This window comes from Chiloscyllium punctatum, chromosome 42, assembly GCF_047496795.1.
Source record: "Chiloscyllium punctatum isolate Juve2018m chromosome 42, sChiPun1.3, whole genome shotgun sequence".
NCBI classification, from domain to species: domain Eukaryota; kingdom Metazoa; phylum Chordata; class Chondrichthyes; order Orectolobiformes; family Hemiscylliidae; genus Chiloscyllium; species Chiloscyllium punctatum.
The window spans coordinates 7,748,641-7,766,616 of NC_092780.1; the positions used below are offsets into that span (position 1 = coordinate 7,748,641).

The following is a 17,976-nucleotide window of genomic DNA, read 5'->3' on the forward strand; positions in this document are numbered from 1 at the left end:
CAAAAAAAAATTGGGAGTACCTTTATCAATGTAATTTGCATGTGTCTGTTTTTTATTTTGTTTTCCTCCCTTTGGTTATTTCTAACTCCTTTTCAACTCTGCCTGCTTACCTTTAAAGTTGAGTTCCTTGGGCATCCTTTTAAATAAAATGTGCTTCTGCCCAAATCGTTTGAAATAAAAGTATTTGAGTTCTTTCGGTATTCTGTTTTACCAGTGTTGTGCTGTTTTCAGTGCTTTGAAGAATTCATCTGAACCTTATGTTCTCCTTTGCCTTCTGATACTGATAGTCCCTTGTGGAGCCTATCATCTCACTGAGCTTTTATGTTGCATTTGTAGCAGTTACTGTCTGCCTCAAAATTTTAGGATTCTTGATCCAATCAGTTTGAATATGAGATTAATCCAGTTACTCTCCAGACATCTAGGTTCTAGCAATGGTCATTGATCAGAAACTCTTGTGCTTAATGGCCTTGATTTTAACCTAAATCTTGCAACTTCTACACCTCCCCCCAACTAAACCACCCTTCAGTCCAGCCCCCTTGGCCAAACAGAGTAGGGACCCCATAAAATATCCACTGTCGTCACTCTCACCTTCAGAGACACAGGGTTCCAGGCTCAAGTCTTTTAGACGTCTTGCCAGCAGAGTCAGCTATCAAAAATAAAAACAGAACACAATGGAGAAACTCAGTATGTCTGAGAACTGAAGGGAGCTGGAAAATGACGGAGGGGGAGAAAGAGCAAGTGGAACACACAAAGACAAAGGGAGTGCTAATAGTGTTAAGAGTGATAGGGATAAAATAGGTCTAAATCCTGTCTCGGTCCTTGAGAGTCATATTTGATGTGAAACATTAACTCTTTGTTTCCTCTCTCCCCAGACGCTCCACTGAGTTTCTCCAGCAATTTTTGTTCTTGCTTCAGAACAAATTATTCAATCATTGTCACATTGTTGTTTGCGGTGCGTAAATTGTCTGCCATATTTCCTACATTAAAGCACTTGATGCACTTCAAAAGTTTCCATAGGCTATAAAGCATTTCGAGTTCTCTGGTGGTTGTGCAAACTGCTACATAAATGCAAAGCTATTTTTTCCCGACCAAATTCCCAGCTCTGATCAACTTAACCGAAAGCAATCACTTTTTTAAAAACAAGAAATGCCTGGGAAAATACATTTTACTCAACCTAGGCACTGCAGTGGAGGAGGACAGTAGCACAGTGATCACATTACCAAGCTGGTAATCGAGAGGCTGGAACTAATGTCCACGGAGACAATTTCAAATTTCACAACAACAGCTGGGGATTTTACATTGTTAATTAAATAAATGTGGAATCAAAAACTGGTCTCTGTAATGGTGACCATGAAACAACTGATTATCATAAAAAAGCCCATCTGGTTCACTTATGTCCTATGGGAAGGAAATCTGCCATCTCTATCCCCTCAGGGCTCTTTATGTTTCAGGTTCGCATCATTGTGAATGACACTTTATTATCCTCTGAAGTGGCTTCTCAAGTCACTTGGTTATGCAATTGTAGACAGATGATAAGTAAATCTTTTTTTTAAAATTACAAACTGGCCCATCTTAAATGCTGAGTTACTTACTGAATCGAAGGAGTCTCCCAGCAGATAGGGTATGATGTTTGCAAAGATTATATTATTTTTAAATTCATTTGTCAGGTAAGGGTTTCACCATCTAGGCTGGCATTTATTACTCATTCCTAATTGCTCTGGAGAAGGAAGTGGAGAGGTGATGTCTTGAGTTGCTGCAGTCCTTGGGGTTTAGAGACCCTATTGTGGTGTTAGGGCGGGAGTTCTTGGAATTTGACCCAGTGACAATGAAGGAATGGCGATTATAGTTCCAAATTGGGATGGTGTGTGGCTTGGAGGGAAATAGTTGGTGGTGGTGTTCCCATGTATCTGCTGCCCTTGCCCTATGTGGCAAATCCCACAGATTTGAAAGGTGTCAATAGAGCCTTGGTGAGTCACAGTATACTCTGTGTAGACAGGAGGTGCTAACACAGTTGTACCATCAACCTGACCTCATTGGTCCCTTGTGCATTGAAGCACCTTGTGATTAGGTTATTGGTGGAGATTTGTAGGATTCTAGAGTGTAGAGTACAAAGAGGAGCCGACAAATATGGAGAAGATCCTATAATAGGTAAAAGTATTCTTATACAAAGCCTTTCTTGATCACGCACAACAATAAAGAGTGCTCCATGCACGGTTGAGTTTAAAAGAATGTTCAGGAGCTGTTCGCCATCAAGGTGAGGTGAATTATTTCAGGTATGATGTTTTGGTGTCATTTGATAGGAGAGGGGTTTCAATACACAAGTATGGGACTAGTGTCTTCTGGCGAGGGTCCAGAAGGGGATGTGTGCCCTGATTGGCAAGGGTGATTTATCATTCTCTCCATCAAACTGTACTCGTGTCAAATGAGACTTTAAACTGGAATCATTGTTCGATCTGCACAAGTTGCTGAATTTGACCCAAAGCTCATGGTTGGTTCCCATTCCTCTTATTTTTAAACTGTGCCTAACAGGTCATGTCATAAATAGGGACTCAGGAGAGTCCCACTCCCTTGTCCCATTTCCTGAAAAAGCAACATTTGGTGTTAGAATTCTCCCGGAAATTCTAGTCTCTTCAAAGTAAAATCCAGATCACCATGTGCAACATTATGTTAATCTTCCGCCTTCCTGCTCCAATACCCAGTCTGTTCCTCAAAAGCAAATCAAGCCATCCTCTGAAATCAAACAGTCGTTCAATATGCAAATGGTGATAAGTGACTACCTTAGGTGTAATAAAGCTGGCTTTGAGAAGCGCTGTAGCTTTAGCTTTAGCTTTGTGCATTGGTCATAGTGGTTTCACCTCTGGGTTTGATCCAGGATGCTTCCTCTTGTGGGAGAATCTAGAACTAGGTGGGGTGTGGGGGGGGGGGGGTCACAGTCTGAACGTAAGGGGACACCGATCTAAAACAGAAACGAGGAAGCGCTTTTCTCCCCAGAGAGTTAATGAGTCTTTTTGGAATTCCCTTCCTCAAAAGGCAATGGATGCAGAATCTTGAAATAATTTTCGGGCAGATATGGATAAATTCTTGATGACCAAGGGCATGAAATGTAGAGTTGAGGTTAAAATCACAAAGCAGTTTTACTATGTCACTAACAGTATGTGTTGGTTTCTGTGTGGCCTGATAGGTGTCTATGCGAATAAGGAAATTCCCTTGACTCTCAGCGGTGGAATGTTAGGAACTGGATGCAGCACACCCCTTTCATCCAATATCCTGCCCCATCATCGGACTGGCCACCTGATGCACCTCAGCCGACCATCACTACCTGGGACCATGACTGCTACGGCCTCCATCAGCTCCTCGCAGGTAAGACCTTTCACTCCAGCAGCACTGCCTCCCAGTTTCTGCTCGCTGCTCTTGGCTGTTTCCTGAGGAATGGTTCAGTGGATCATCGTCAGGCCTTTGGGGAGGGGGGGTCACAGAATTAGAGAATCGTTATGACGCAATGGGGGACCTGCAGCCTATCCTGCTTGCAATGGCTCTCTGAACGAAGGCCATCAGATCCGGAAGACTTCAGCACAAAACAAACCCAGGCTGACACTTCCGGTGCAGCTTTGATGGAGTGCTGCCCTGTCAGAGGTACGGTTTTTCAACTGTTAGTAGGCGTAAAGCATTCATCCCATGGCACTGTTTTGAATAGTAACAGGAATTTCTGTATGGTGCCAGAGTTATTTTTAAAATAAAAGTTGTGAACTGGTTGCCCATCCCTAACTGCCCCAGAGGAAGTGCTTGATGTGCTGCCTTGCTGATTCACTGCAGTGCATTTGGTACAGTTACACACACAGTCTGCTGGGAAAAGAGTTCCAGGATTTTGACTCTAAAGGAGCGGCAATATAATTCCAAGTCAGGATTAGTTTAGATTCCTTACAGGATGGAAACAGGCCCTTCGGTCCAACAAGTCCACACCAACCCACCGAAGAGTAACCCACCCAGACACATTCCCCTACCCTATATTTACTCCTGACTAATGCATCTTAACACTATGAGCAATTTAGCATGACCAATTCACCTGACCTGCACATCTTTTGGATTGTGGGAGGAAACTGGAGCACCCGGAGGAAACACACGCAGACATGGGGAGAATGTGCAAACTCCATACAGATAGTTGCCCGAGGCCGGAATCAAACATAAGTCCCTGGCGCTGTGAAGCAGCAATGCTAACCCCTGAGCTACTGTGCTGCCCCGGATGGTTGTGTTCCCATATGTCAGCTGCCTTTGTCCCTCCAGGTTGCTGAGGACGAGTGTCTGGAAGGTATTGTTAATGATGTCCCTCAACCAGCATCTGAACTAGATAACTTGTTCATTGTAGCATTGCTGTTTGTGGGAGCTTCCTGTGCACATATTTTGGTTGCCCCACTTCCTACAGTGCAAGTGTCACTGCTCTTCGAAAGTATTTAATTACCTGTGAAGCACTTCAGAAGATAATGGATTTATGAAAGTCCTTTTATTTGTAAAGCACTGGGAAAAAAATCAGAGCATCATTGAAATTTGCAGCATGGGTGCAGACCATTTGGCCCACTGTGTCTGACGAATAGCCATCCAGCCTAACCCACTTTCTGACTCCTGTTCTGTTGTCTAATAGGTTGCCATGCTTTGAATCTGAGTACTACTTGAATGTACTGAAGGATTTTGTCTCTAACTATCCACCCATCACTCAATGCCTTAAAGGTAGTGAGTTTTAGGTACTCCCCGCCAAACCTTTGGGTTGAAAATGTCCCCATGGACCTCCCTCTGAACCTCTTGCCTCTTATCCTTGGTCTTTGCCCCCCCCCCCCTGGCTATGAACCATTCAAGCAAGGGAAATAGAGCCATTTGTATCCACTGTTTAGCGACCTCTTGTAATTTTGTACCATTAAAGTAAGTCTCCTCTCAGCTGTCTCTTGCCAAAGAAAACAACCCTGTCCAATCTTTCTTCATAAGTAAAATTCTCCAGCCAAGAAGCATCATTGTAAATCTCTCCTGCATCCTCCCTAATGCAATGACATCTTTTCTTTTGTTGAGTCCTTTTTTGAAATTTGTCACAGAGCAAAGAGAAAAACAGGCATTTGATCACCAGTGCTTTCCAGACAAGGAAGAGGTGAACAATCGGTTGCACAGTTCAGTCTGGATGTTGGCAGAGGAAAGGGTTTTGGACACTAGGGGGTCATTCTGCTCTTCAAATACTAGCAGTGGAGCTTTCACATCCCAGAACAAAGATCCCCTTGCCTCTGATGTTGATGCTCCAGTGAGCACAGCTCAGCCAGGAACTAAAGATGCTGGTTGAGAATAGGACTATGCTTTGTGATAGCCCCTACTGGTTAAACAACCCGTCAGCAATCCAGGCTGTTGCATGTGTAAGACACTGGTGAGTGAACTCTCTGCTTTTCCAGTTTCATGCAGTGGTGGAGTAAATGGCCAACACAATTTAATAAGAAAACACTGGATTTTCACTCGCCCACCCCCAGAAAATGACAATTGATTTACTTCTTCACTTACTTAAGAACTCATCTCTTGTGATCTGGTCAACGTTCACCCCTCAACAGGCATCACTAAATAAACAGGTTGTCAGCTCACTTCCGTTATTGCCTTTCTTGTGGGATCTTGCTGTGCGTGACACAATGGCTGCATTATGACAGTGACCGACCTTCAAAAATACAAGAATGGCTGTGAAGCACATTGGGGGCAGGGTTAGAGGAGTATTGTCTTCGGATGGTGAAGGATGCTGTTTAAGATTACCTCCTCCCATGATCTTTGGTTCTGTGAGGAATAATGCCAGCCAATCTTTCTGCTGTTTTCAGCCAGCCCACGACTGGACGTTGAACTTCTCAAGAAGCCGAAAAGTATCAAGTTGTTACATGATGTGTTATGTGTTGTTGTGCTACAGGCAGCTGTCAGTGCGGTGAGGGTCTTGTGAGGTTGTGATGAGCTGGGTCAGAGTATGGATGCCACCTACTGGTTAAGTGTTCATCTTCAATTCAGGAACTGCGCAGAGCTGCAATTGCACTGCCGTGACCCTACACCTGACCTGCATCAATCACTTTTAACCCTTACTATGCTGGAAAGCTACGCCACACACACAACCCAGAAGGCAGCCTGGACAATTTGGGCAACGAGTTACCAGATTCTGTGGCGTGTAGAGGAAGAGGGTACCTCACTGAAGCATACAAAATTTGACAGGGACCTTGTAAAGGGAAATGCTGGGAAATCTAGAGCCTAAGCTACTGGTCTCCGAATGATCCTGATCAGTAGGGGAGTCAGAGATCTCAGAGAAAGGGCAGGAAAGTGGATGTTAACAATGTCAGATCAGCCATGATCTTATTGAATGGCAGAGCAGGCACAAGGGGCCGAACGGCTTTCTGTTCCTATTCTTAGGGATTCCTGGATGCATTTTAGGACTGAGATGAGGAGAACTCTCTTCAGTCAAAGCATTATGGATCTTTGGGAATTCTTGCTTTTATATAAAGCTGTGGATGCTCCATTATTGAATATTTTTAAGGATGAGATGAATTTTTGGGGTCTCAGGGATATGGAGAGCATGTGGGAAGTTGGAGTTGAGGATTGGATAAGATCAAATTAAATGGCAATACAGGCTCAATAGGTTGTATAGTCTATACCTGCTCCAATTTCTTTAAAGTTCTTTATGGTATTTGATTATTATAATTCAGATGTTCATAAAATTAAGTGTGGTTAAAAAAAATACTTTTATCTAATGGCCACAGTTAAGTTAGGAAAAGTACAGGTTGGTTGCAAACTCAGAACACCCTTACCATACAAATCTATTGTTTGTTTTTCTCCCCAGCTCCCCACAGGGCTTTTTATTGGAATTATCAATTACAGCTTCAAAGGTTAATTAGTGCAAAAATAGTTAATTAGTCACAACAATAACATTCTATAGCATTTTTCAAAGGTGTGACTATTTGAGCTGACTGTTGCATTGCCGACTTGGTAACACTCATACCTCAGATCAAAATGTTAGGGGTCCACATCTCTCGCAAACGATGACATAATCTAACATTCCACTATAGTGATGAGGGAGTGCTGCACGGTCAGAATCGCTGTTTTCTGGGGTGAGAAATTGATCTGAGTCATCTTTCTGGTCTCTCAGCTGGATTAAAACTACAGTGATTCCTCCTGGTATCCTGGCCAATCTTCATCCCTCAGCCAACGTCAAGGGAAAGAGAGGCCCGAAATTTCACAATGACAGAGAGGCTCAGTCCGATCACCAAATACAACATTTCCTCTTGTCACAGGGCAGGACTGGGGCCAATTGCTCTTCACAAAGGCAGCTGGCTATTTAAGTCAGCAACTGCCTCTACTCACGTTGCAGTTTGAGAATTGGGACATGTGAAACCTGAACTGTGGAGAGTATATGGGGTAACTGCAGGACTGAACACCGTACACTATCCAAAGAATGGCTCTGTTTTGTAGAGGTGACATTCTCTTTGGATCTAGTCCCCTTTGGAAGAGGTTGGGAGAGGTAGGGTGACCTTTGAAGTTGTTAAAAACAGGATAAATGGGGAAAAGTGCATAATCTCATTAATGATCAAGCTCACTAGAACTGCCGGTAGCCACGTCAGAATCACAGCCTGCTGATGTGGCACCCATGTGTGTACTGGAAGCTACATATATTTAATACACAGGGCTTTTTTCTGTGCAGACGAAACAAGCACTATCTGTTTCAACTCAACAAAATAGGTGATAGCCATCTGCTGAGCCATTTCTCAGGGCAACCCTCCAATCAATTACAGTCGAGCTGCCTGGTTTAAGATTGAAACAAAGCCTGGCAGATCAACGTGAAACATCATTAGAATTGGTGCACTTGCCCTGGCAACACTTCTACCAGTCAGAGTGCTCTTGCCCATCAGTCAGCTATCCCCTCTCGTCAACTGTCGATGCTGGTTTTTCTCTTGAATTTCTGTTCTTGTAAATTGTTGTAATGAGTGCAAGAAGTAAAACTTTGACAAAATGTAGCATCTTTTTCAGCAATACTCAAGTTCTGTACGACCAAATAACTATTTGTCATACTGTCAAAAGCTTCTAGCATTCCTGTCAAAAGCATCAAGATAACCTGTCAAAGAGAGTGCTCACATGTTCACACCACTTAAAATTGTTGCAGTTTAAATGTTCAAAAAGTATCTGGTGTTAAAGTAAATTGTTACATTGATTTCACTCTGTTGACATAAGCCTGAAGGTTTCCATTAATGGATTAATGTAGCAGGACTCATTTCACAACCATCCATTATCACAGCAGGATGCCTGCCACTTCATAGCTTGTTTCACATCTCCAAGGGGTTCTAGACTCTATAATTAAATTCCATGGTTCTTGTGAGGGAATGTAGACTTGAATGAAATCTTTATTGTTATAAGGTAGTTGAAAGAATATAAATGTAGTAATGTTTTTTAATAAATGAGTTTTTTTTCAATATTGTGAAGTCTGCTATGGACTAGAATAAAGTTTGATTAATAGTTTCCAATTTGTCTCTAAATGGGTTATAAGGTGTGGCCATTATAGAAACAGGATGAGTTGATGTGGTAGGTATAAGGTGGTGACTTGATAAAAAAGTTGTCATTAAGTAATAAAGGGTCAGAGGGTAGGTACAGGAAGTAGGATGACATGGAGGGTATGAGGGGTTATGGGGTGGGCATGGAGTGGAGTTCTGAGGAAGAGTCACTCGACCTAAATCACTAACTCTGATTTCTCTCCACAGATGCTGCCAGACTTACTAAGCTTTTCCAGCAATTTTTGTTTTTGATTCAGGAGAGAGAATCTGTCCCAAAGCACTTTACAGCAAATTAAGTATTTTACTGAATTAATCGCCACTGTTCAACTGTAGGAAAATGCAGCAGCTGCTTTGTGCACAGCAAACTCTCATATAGAGCTATGGAATAATGACCATGTATTAAGCATATTCCTTCATTTGTTTGCACAAGCAAAGTACCAACATACCTAACCAGCCCGCACTTGCAAATTCACAACAATGATGTTCAAAATTAAACGTGACTCATGCTATTGGACAACATTCAATGGATAATCCTGTCTGTGTCATGAATCACTCTGCTATCCAATTTAGAATTGTCTGTTGGGCTCACGGTGTGGTGTCCTTGTGTGTACTGGAAGTTACACAAACTAAAACACAGAGCCCAGTTATGGAGTCTCACAGCACAGAAACAGACTCTTTGATCCAACCAGTCCCTGCCGATGATAATCCCAAACTAAACCAGTCCCACCTGCCAGTTCCAGGTCCATATCCCTCCAAGCCTTCCTTATTCATGTACTTATCCAAGTGTCTTTTAAACATTGTAACTGTTCCCACACCCACCACTTCCTCACAAAGTTCATTAAAAAATAAGTCGGTTTGAAAAAGAGTTTGCAATTTTTTTTAATGTTAAGGAAACGAAATGAATAAAAATCTTATAATAGTGAAATATAATAGCTCAAGTAAAATTATAATAAAACTGTAAGTAAGCCTGCAATCTCAGCAGCAGCTGCAAAATCCACACTGCTCAAGGGTGAAGCTCCGTGCCCATTGCAGGTAGGAGAAAACATGTACAACTATTGAGTCCATTTCAATGTAACAAACTCATTGGCAGCCATTCTCCACTTCAGTTTTCAGCATATTTTCTTGGCCAATCTGACTAAACCTGCCTGGTTTAAAATTTATACAGACTTTGGTTGCTAACTGTCAGTCATCATTAACTGGTGCATTATCCATGGCAACGCCTCTCGCAATCAGAGTCCACAAGTCAACTAATCGGCATCCTCCCCTCATGTGGCATATATGTTGTTTTCTCTTTTCATTGGTGTTTCTTATCAATTGTCCTGCTCAGCACAACATGAAATGCTTCAGCAAAGTACGCGTTTTCTTTTCAGCGATGCCCATGATCTGTTCACCTAACAACTGTTGTGTTTTATTGAGAGCTAATACTGAATAGGATTCTGGGGAGAATTCAGCCCCCCACCCCATTCAACAACCCTGCAAGATCGTGCCATAGGACTTTTTATATCTACCTGCAAGTTTAAAATCTGATCCAGATGAGGTCATCTCCAACAGTGCAGCACTCCCTCAAGACTGCATTAGGAATGTCAGCTTGGATGATGCAGTCAGCTGTCTGGATGGGAGACTTGTACCGACCCAGCGGCAGAAGTGCTGCCAGCTGACAATTGTGCTCACAATGTCCTTTCTAGAACAAAAGTGTATTGCTGGGGAAAAAAAAATTCACATTTTGCCAGAGTTTTTATCTTTGACTCATCAGAACAATTGGCGAGAAGTGCCGATGTAAATGGGACAGCACATTACGCTCTACGGGAAGAAAGGGTTGATTGATCAGAAGTGTACACAGATTAGTGAAGGCATCTCCATGCAAATGCAACAATTATTAACAACCACCAGTTGACCGCCAAGCTTCGCTTAAGTTTAAATGAAGATGGTTGACTGACTGGCTGGGCATTGTCCTGTGAAATGAACCAGAGAATGGCTGTCATGAATTTTGATGAATTAAACAGGTGCAATGTATGTACATGTTCTTTCAAACTACAAATAACAGGATTCTGAGCATTAATATATGCAGCTTCCAGTATGCAGAAGTGCACCATAATGTGAGTCCAACTGACCATCTTAAATTTATTGTCAGCATAGTTATAAGAATTCTTAAAAACATTGTTTGTCCACATAGGATCAAATTATGGGGCTGTGATATGTGGAAATGTCTCCCAATAATACATTCCAAATCATGATTAATACTGAATTCAAGAGAGCAAAGATGCCATCCAGCTACCCCAGGTTTACAAAAAGGGAATTTCTAACAGGAATTTCCACAAATGATGGCAATCTGAAATGGAAAGAAAAAACATTCTTAGAGATTTTCACTATCTTAGGACATTTCAAAGCACTTCATGGCCAAAGTTATGGAAACTACAATGGTCAGGCAGCAATGGTGAAGGGACAGAATGACAAAGAGTTATTTACAATCGGAACTGGAAAAAGATTGAGATTTAATAGTTTTCAAGCAAATGCAGAGATAGGGGAATGGTGTAGGCTGTTGGGGTGGCAGTAACATATGTCAGAGCAGAAGGAGTGAAAAATAAAAAAGCTGTTTGCTTGAAAAGAAGACAAGAATTTATCCTAACCTGATACCTTCGGAATAACGGGGTCAGTCTTGACTGAAGTGTGCAGTGTCATTTACTTGTGTAGGTAAATAAAAACACAGCCTATGTGGGATAACCCTGCTGAGTTGCAGCAGAACTATAGCGAGATAGAGAAAGAGTCCACATCTCCGCGTACAGCAATAAGTGTGCAGCGTTCTTTAGTTGATTTAAAGAGATCTTAGACAGGAAATGATGAGCTGTGATTGCGGTTTGTAAAGTGGCCTTATGCTGACTGTACAGAGAAGTTTGTAAAGCACAATTTTAAAGGAAAAGCTTTCTCAAACATCTGGAAGTCATTTGCAAGTTGAGGCGAGGTTGTGGACTCTTGTAGAAATTGACAATTTGTTTTTAGCTTGAATGAGTATCACTGACACCGAGATTACTAGTCCGTAACATCACCTGGGCCTCGTGCAACTGGGTCAAACAAAACTAACGAGCATATTTATAGAGAGAGATTTAAAAGGGCACTTAATGCACAGTAAGGGTATCCCAATCGCTGGGTCAGCAAGCCTGGATTCAAGTCCCACCTGCTCCAGTGCTGAGCAGATAGATTAAAAACATCTATACAGAGAGATTTTCACTATCTTAGGACACCTCAAAGTACTTCATGGCCAAAGAAGGACTTTGTTACGGAAATAACAGTGGTGTATATATGACCTTCCAGAGGAAGTGCTGGAGGCTGATATAATTACAACATTTAAAAGGCATCTGGATGGGCATATGAATAGGAAGGGTTTTAGAGGGATATGGGCCAAATTCTGGCAAATGGGACTAGATTAATTTAAGATATCTGGTCAGCACAAATAAGTTGGACCAAAGGGTCTGCTTCTGTGCTGTAGAGTTCTCTGACTTGGTAACTTCTGCAATGTTGTCACTATCAGTGTAGAAGGCGCAGAGTCCAATTGCACACAGCAAGCAATATAAACACCAGTGTGATGGTGACATAATCTGTTTTTGTGATGTTGATCAAAGACTAAAGATTGGCCAAGACACCGTGAGAACGCACTTACCCTTCTTCAAATGCCTCTGCCTTGACCTAATGGGTCAATTTGGGCTTTAAGCTTCACATCGGAAAGACAGTACTTCTGGCAGTGCAGCACTCTCCAAGTACTGCACTGGAGTGTCAGTCTTGTGTTTTTGGCTCCAATCTTTGCTACAAAACTAAAATCCATCACTTTTTGACTCAGACAGGAGTCCCATCAATTGAGCCATGACTGACATCAGCCAGTAGGAATGAGAAGGAAATGTAAAGGTAGAACTTCCACTATCATGATCATGTTTGCCCATCGACCAATTTCATCATCAGAGTTATTTAGACATTTACTACAATGATCTTTGCAGAATTTGCTGCATACAAGTTGGCTGCCTCGATAATGACAGTGACTGTCTTTCAAAAATAATTAATTGTTTGTAAAAGCTTTGGAACATCCCAAATGTAACAAAACCATGCAGGTCCTTTCCCTTCCAACCAAACTGCCAATTTCTGAATTTGTAAAGCATCATGCGAACAGGCATGTATTCTGCAGGCACGTACACACAATTGTACCCCTGTGCATTTACAGTTATCATGTTCCATGTATTCGCTCGCATGTATTTAATTTGTTGTGAATAATATTCAGTTTGATTCTTAATATACCCATGAATTTTTTTTTGCCAGAAATGGAGGAGGATGCTATACACTGGGTAGATAACAGGGTGGCACACTGCTAATCAGATGAGCTGAATTAGCCCTTAATTATTTACTTACACAGGGTGGGCAGGCTCCTGATTTTGATGCCCCCCCACCCTCTTTTACAGAGGTGAGCTTGGGAGTGGATGGGAAGATGGTGGGCTGACCTATTTTACTGCCCTCATGCTAAAAACACTCTGGCAGCATGCAATATCCTTCCCACTGTCTCACTTATGAGGTGGAGTGGGTCTGATACAGAGACTTGTACTGAAACTCATTGCTGGCAGTATTACTTTTGACTTGAATATGGAATAGAGCTTAGGGTTGAGCAGTTGAGATATGTGCACAGCTTCCTGGAGTTACTGGTCAAATTTCTAACATGTTAAAAATAAAACTGAGGTAGGTAAAATGCAAAATAGAAATATATCATAGAATTCCTACATTGCATGGGATTCCAACAGTTTCTGGGTATTATAAGACTAAGATCCATGAATGCTTCCATTTTAATTAGTTGGCTCTCGGTGGGTGAATTTAATTTTTGGCTTGGGATTTATGGAGTATCTAAGAGTTTCTCTGCTAAATTTGAGGATCACATTTCTTTTATTTTTCTTTGAAATAGCAACTCGATGGACTCAATTTTAAAACAAAGTAACTTTGGGCTGTGTCTGGGGAAGAATGAATTAAAATGAATAGAAAACAAAGATGCTGGATGCTGGAAATGAGAAAGAAAAACTGCTGGGAAAACCCAGCAGGTCTGGCAACATCTGTAAAAAGAAAACAGAGTTAACATTTTGAGTTCTGAAGAAAGGCCAGTAAACCTGAAATTTGAACTCTGTTTTCTGTCCGCAGATGCTGCCAGACTTGCTGAACTTTTCCAGCAATTTCTTCTTGGTTAAAATGAATGGAATTCAATTTGATCTTGCTTAAAAATAATGAGCTTAGATGAATCAATATAGAAAACCAAGACAATAGTTTTAGTAATGGAGGAATCGGTAGGAGCCAAACTAGAGAAACAAAAGCTGGACTTTTTAAAAAAAAATAAATTATTCATTGATGGGATGTTGACATTACTGGCTAGCTCAACATTTATTGCCCATCTTTAATTTGGGCTAGCACAGTGGCTCAGTGGTTAGCACTGCTGCCTCACAGTGCCAGGGACCCAGGTTTGATTCCACACTTGGACAACTGTGTGAAGCTTGCACGTTCTCCCTGTGGCTGCATGGGTTTCCGCCAGGTGCTCCAGTTTCCTCTTACAGTCCAAAGACGTGCAGGTTAGATGGATTAGTTATGGGGAATGAAGGGTTACAAGGATCAGGTAGGGGTAGGTCTTTTCGGAGGGTCTGTGTGGACTTGATGGGTCGAATGGCCTGTGTCAATACTGTAGGGATTCTATTTTTTCTAAATTGTCCTGAGGACAGTTAAGTGACAACCATATTGCTGTGTGTGTCTGGAGTTGCATGTAGGGCAGACATAGGTAAGGACAGTAGATTTTCTTCTCTAAAGGGCATGAGTGAAACAGATGAGTTTTTACAACAACCATTGGTGGTTAAATGGTCATCCTTTGGCAAGTTTTTAAATCTCAGCCTTTATTTTACTACATTAAAATTTCACTGCCATAGCTTCAAACCCATAACCCCAGAACATTGGCCTGGAGTTCTGGATTACTAGCCCAGTGACATAACCACCATGCCACTGCCTCCTCTGTAGTGACATAGTCACTTTGTTGCTGGATTTTGTATTCTAACCTCTCGAGTGAGATTTGAATCGACAGCTGTCGAACTCTGAGCTGAGGTTGCTATCCCTGAGTGAGAGTCACAAAAAGGAATGGATTTAAAGGCGTACATTGACACATTAAACCAGAATCCGAATGGCCCCCATTTGATGGGCTGAATGGCCTCCTCTCACTCTACTCTTTCTTTCTTTCCCTAATGAAATTGGCTGGAACATTAGTCAGTTATGAGTTCTGCCTTGTGTCACTGTGCTATTAGCACTTAGTAATTTTGACACAAGCAGTTCCAGCTCTGTTTCTTTGCACACAGATAATTTGTGATTCTGTTGGGAAATAATTCAGAACTTCAATTGGTGACCTTGTCCATTTTTTTTAAACATGTAGCCAGTACACAGTATATTTAAATGTTTGTATCGGATGAGATTTATAACCTCTTTATGTAGCTTGTGCAAGCATGTTCTGTTTTTATTGGCGCTACTGAACCTACAGCTGAGAGACTGCAGCCATGGGGGAAACCTTTGATTGGGAACAATCCACCCTTTGCAGGGGAGTTCATTCCAAACCAGGCTTTTAAAGGGGAGGTCTCACCATCAGGATTCCACTTCAAAGTCGATCTAACAGAAATGCATTTTAAATGAGCTCATCAACGCCAAGTGCATCACCAGCCAACCCCCTTATTCTGAGGTTATGCTGTCTGGTCCTAAACTTTCCCACAAGAGAAAACCATTTCCCAGCTTTGAACCATGATATGAAGTAACAGTTGCTTCTGATACTTATCTAGTGGCTTGTACTGAACAGGTCTGTGCTGCATTAGCTGGGTTCACAAGCAGGATAATTGGATTCAGCACTACTTGGGAATGGGTGTGTGGAGGTGGTGCAGCAGGCTCCTGATCATTAACCAATGACTACTAACCAGTGATCAGTAATCCGTGACCAGCAGAGGAAGGAACAAGTGTGGAGGTGATGCGATGCTTAATCAAATAGCCTACTGTTGGTCATTCTCCGTTATGGATGAGCTCTCAACCAGAAGGAATAATGTCAGAAATATTATTTCTTCTCTCAGAAGAAATGTGAATCTACAGAGGATTGTCGTGACTAGTCATGAAGTATATTCAAGGTTGAGATAGATAGAATTTTAAACAGGAAGGGAATAAAAGATGATAAGAAATTGTCAGGAAAGTGGAGTTGTGGATAATCCTATCAGCTGTGATCTCATTGAATGATGGAGGAAGCCAGATAGGCTACTCTGGCTATTTCTGCTCCTACATCTTATGGTACTAACCTTCAAACTAAAGCCATTCAGGTGCATAATCCCATCAGTAAAGAGAAGTAAAAGAAATGAGTCACATATTATAATTAATATTATAAATTTATTTTCAAGTTTGTTTTTGTCATGTTGTTAAAGATTTTACATCTGCAAAGGATGGACATTTGAGGTTTTGTGAGTATCAATAATGAAATAAAGGATGCTATTTCCTAGCAGCTCAGGAGATCGTCAGTGCAACTATTATATTGTTAGTTTTATTGTCTGTGTTCAGGTCATGTCTTTCAGGTTTTTCTTTAATATATAAAATGGTGGCAATATTTGAAACGGTCTCATGAACTTGCTCCACAGAGCCATTTAGTGGCAAAAGATTACAATTACACTTTGATTGGCAAAGCAAAATTGACTGAGGTTCTGACACACCAATTTGGTGATAGAAAGTGTTGACGGAAATATAGTAACAAGTCCTTAGCAGGAAATTATTTTTATGAACGAGAGACACAATGCATACAAGGTTTTAAATAATGTCTAGGTTTTTAAGTGCTTACAAAAGAGCTGTACTTAATGAAAGTATTCTCTCCATTAAAGCAGAATAAAGATTTGTTTAAGAGCTAAATCGAAATTGCAGACTGTCAACAGCTCCACTTTAAAGATCAAGTAAAATGAGATCTTCATCACATGGCATTGTTACACTTTCAACACTGTGCTGCTTTCTCTGTACAGGTGCTCTCCTTACCTGGTTCATCGTATAATCTCACTCCTTCCAATGTCTTTGGAGGACCAATCACACCTGGTTCATCCATTACTTCACTGTTAAACCCGGTGGAAACCAGTCAAACAGGTAGGTGGCAATCATTAGGTGCTCATTTCTCCAGATTACTGTGATGGTAGGTCTCGAAAGAGAGACTGTTGTGCTGAACCATACACTCCTCTGTCAAGGGGTTTAAAGTCAGGACAGTACATAACACACAGCAGGAACTGTGCCCACTACATACCTGCTTACTCTTGCCCCCTTTCCAATTAAATGGGGACATGTGAGCTCTCTGGTGTCTCACTCAGAGCTTATTAAGGTCATTATGTAGGCAATCACTGACCATTTAATGATCTTGATCCACTTCCTCCAGTATCTAACCTGCAATAGGGGGTGCATGCGTGCGTGTAGAAGTCGGGTTACACCATCAGAGAGACCCAGCAACTTCAACTTCATGGTCTAGTTTTGGAGGAGGAGGTTTGTAGAGAGGTCCTCCTGTAAAAACCACAAGTACTGAAAAAACTCAGCATTTGTGGAGGTGGGTAAGAAGCATCAGCTAATGTTTCACTTTGAAAACAACACTTCAGGACACCCAGCCCATCAATGGCTCCCCATCCTTTACAGGTTCATTTTAGTTCCCAACTCTTCCTTTGCATCACCCCCCGCCCCCGCCAACACAACCTGGTTTTTTGAACCTGGACCTCCACCGTATTTAGCAGGGCCTGCCAACTTGTCCCTGGTGAGACCGTGGACTACTGTCAGTCTTTGGCTTGTGAACAGCCTGCAGTCCCAACAGTGACCATTGCTTACATTGGTGCTGCTAGAGCTACAGAGTGACTGGCCATCCAGTGAAATTGCTGGGTGGAAGTCTTGTCTGCTGTCAGTATTGAATTGCTATGGAGGAGTTATGGGCATTGCAGATAGTGTCCTCGCTGAGAGAGCTCCATTGAATGCAGCCCTTTGGAGCAACAGTGTCTTAGAGATGTACAGCACAGAAACAGACCCTTTGTCCAATTCGCCCTTGCTGACCAGATACCCTAAATTTGTCTAGTGCCATTTGCCAGCATTTGGCCCATATCCCTCTAAACCCTTCCTATTCATATACCCATCCAGATGACTTTTAAATGTTGTAATTGTACCAGTCTCTTCCACTTCCTCTGGCAGCTCATTCCATGCACGCACCACCCTCTGAGTGAAAAGGTTGCCCCTTAGCTCTCTTCTCTTCACTACAGTCTATGATTCAAAGTGAACAGTCAACTCAGTCCTGTTCATAGTTATTATTCATAATTTATTTTTGTCCTGTTTGAATTTTATAAGCAGGAGGTTTGTAAATAATTCCTAAAAGAGAACGTTTGTTATTATCAGGGATGAAAGATGTCTGCTC

At 41.8% G+C, this 17,976-nt stretch overlaps 1 protein-coding gene across 5 annotated transcripts in view; it reads left to right on the forward strand.

Moving 5' to 3' along the window:
* The window catches only part of LOC140465698 (protein AF-10-like), a 186,457-nt gene that overhangs the window by 132,912 nt on the left and 35,569 nt on the right, over positions 1 to 17,976 (forward strand). For all 5 annotated transcript variants that reach the window (XM_072561337.1, XM_072561338.1, XM_072561340.1 and 2 more), the window contains 2 exons: positions 3,182 to 3,360; positions 16,565 to 16,682. In XM_072561337.1, the coding sequence (XP_072417438.1) occupies positions 3,182 to 3,360; positions 16,565 to 16,682 (297 nt within the window). The remainder of the gene's footprint in view (positions 1 to 3,181; positions 3,361 to 16,564; positions 16,683 to 17,976) is intronic.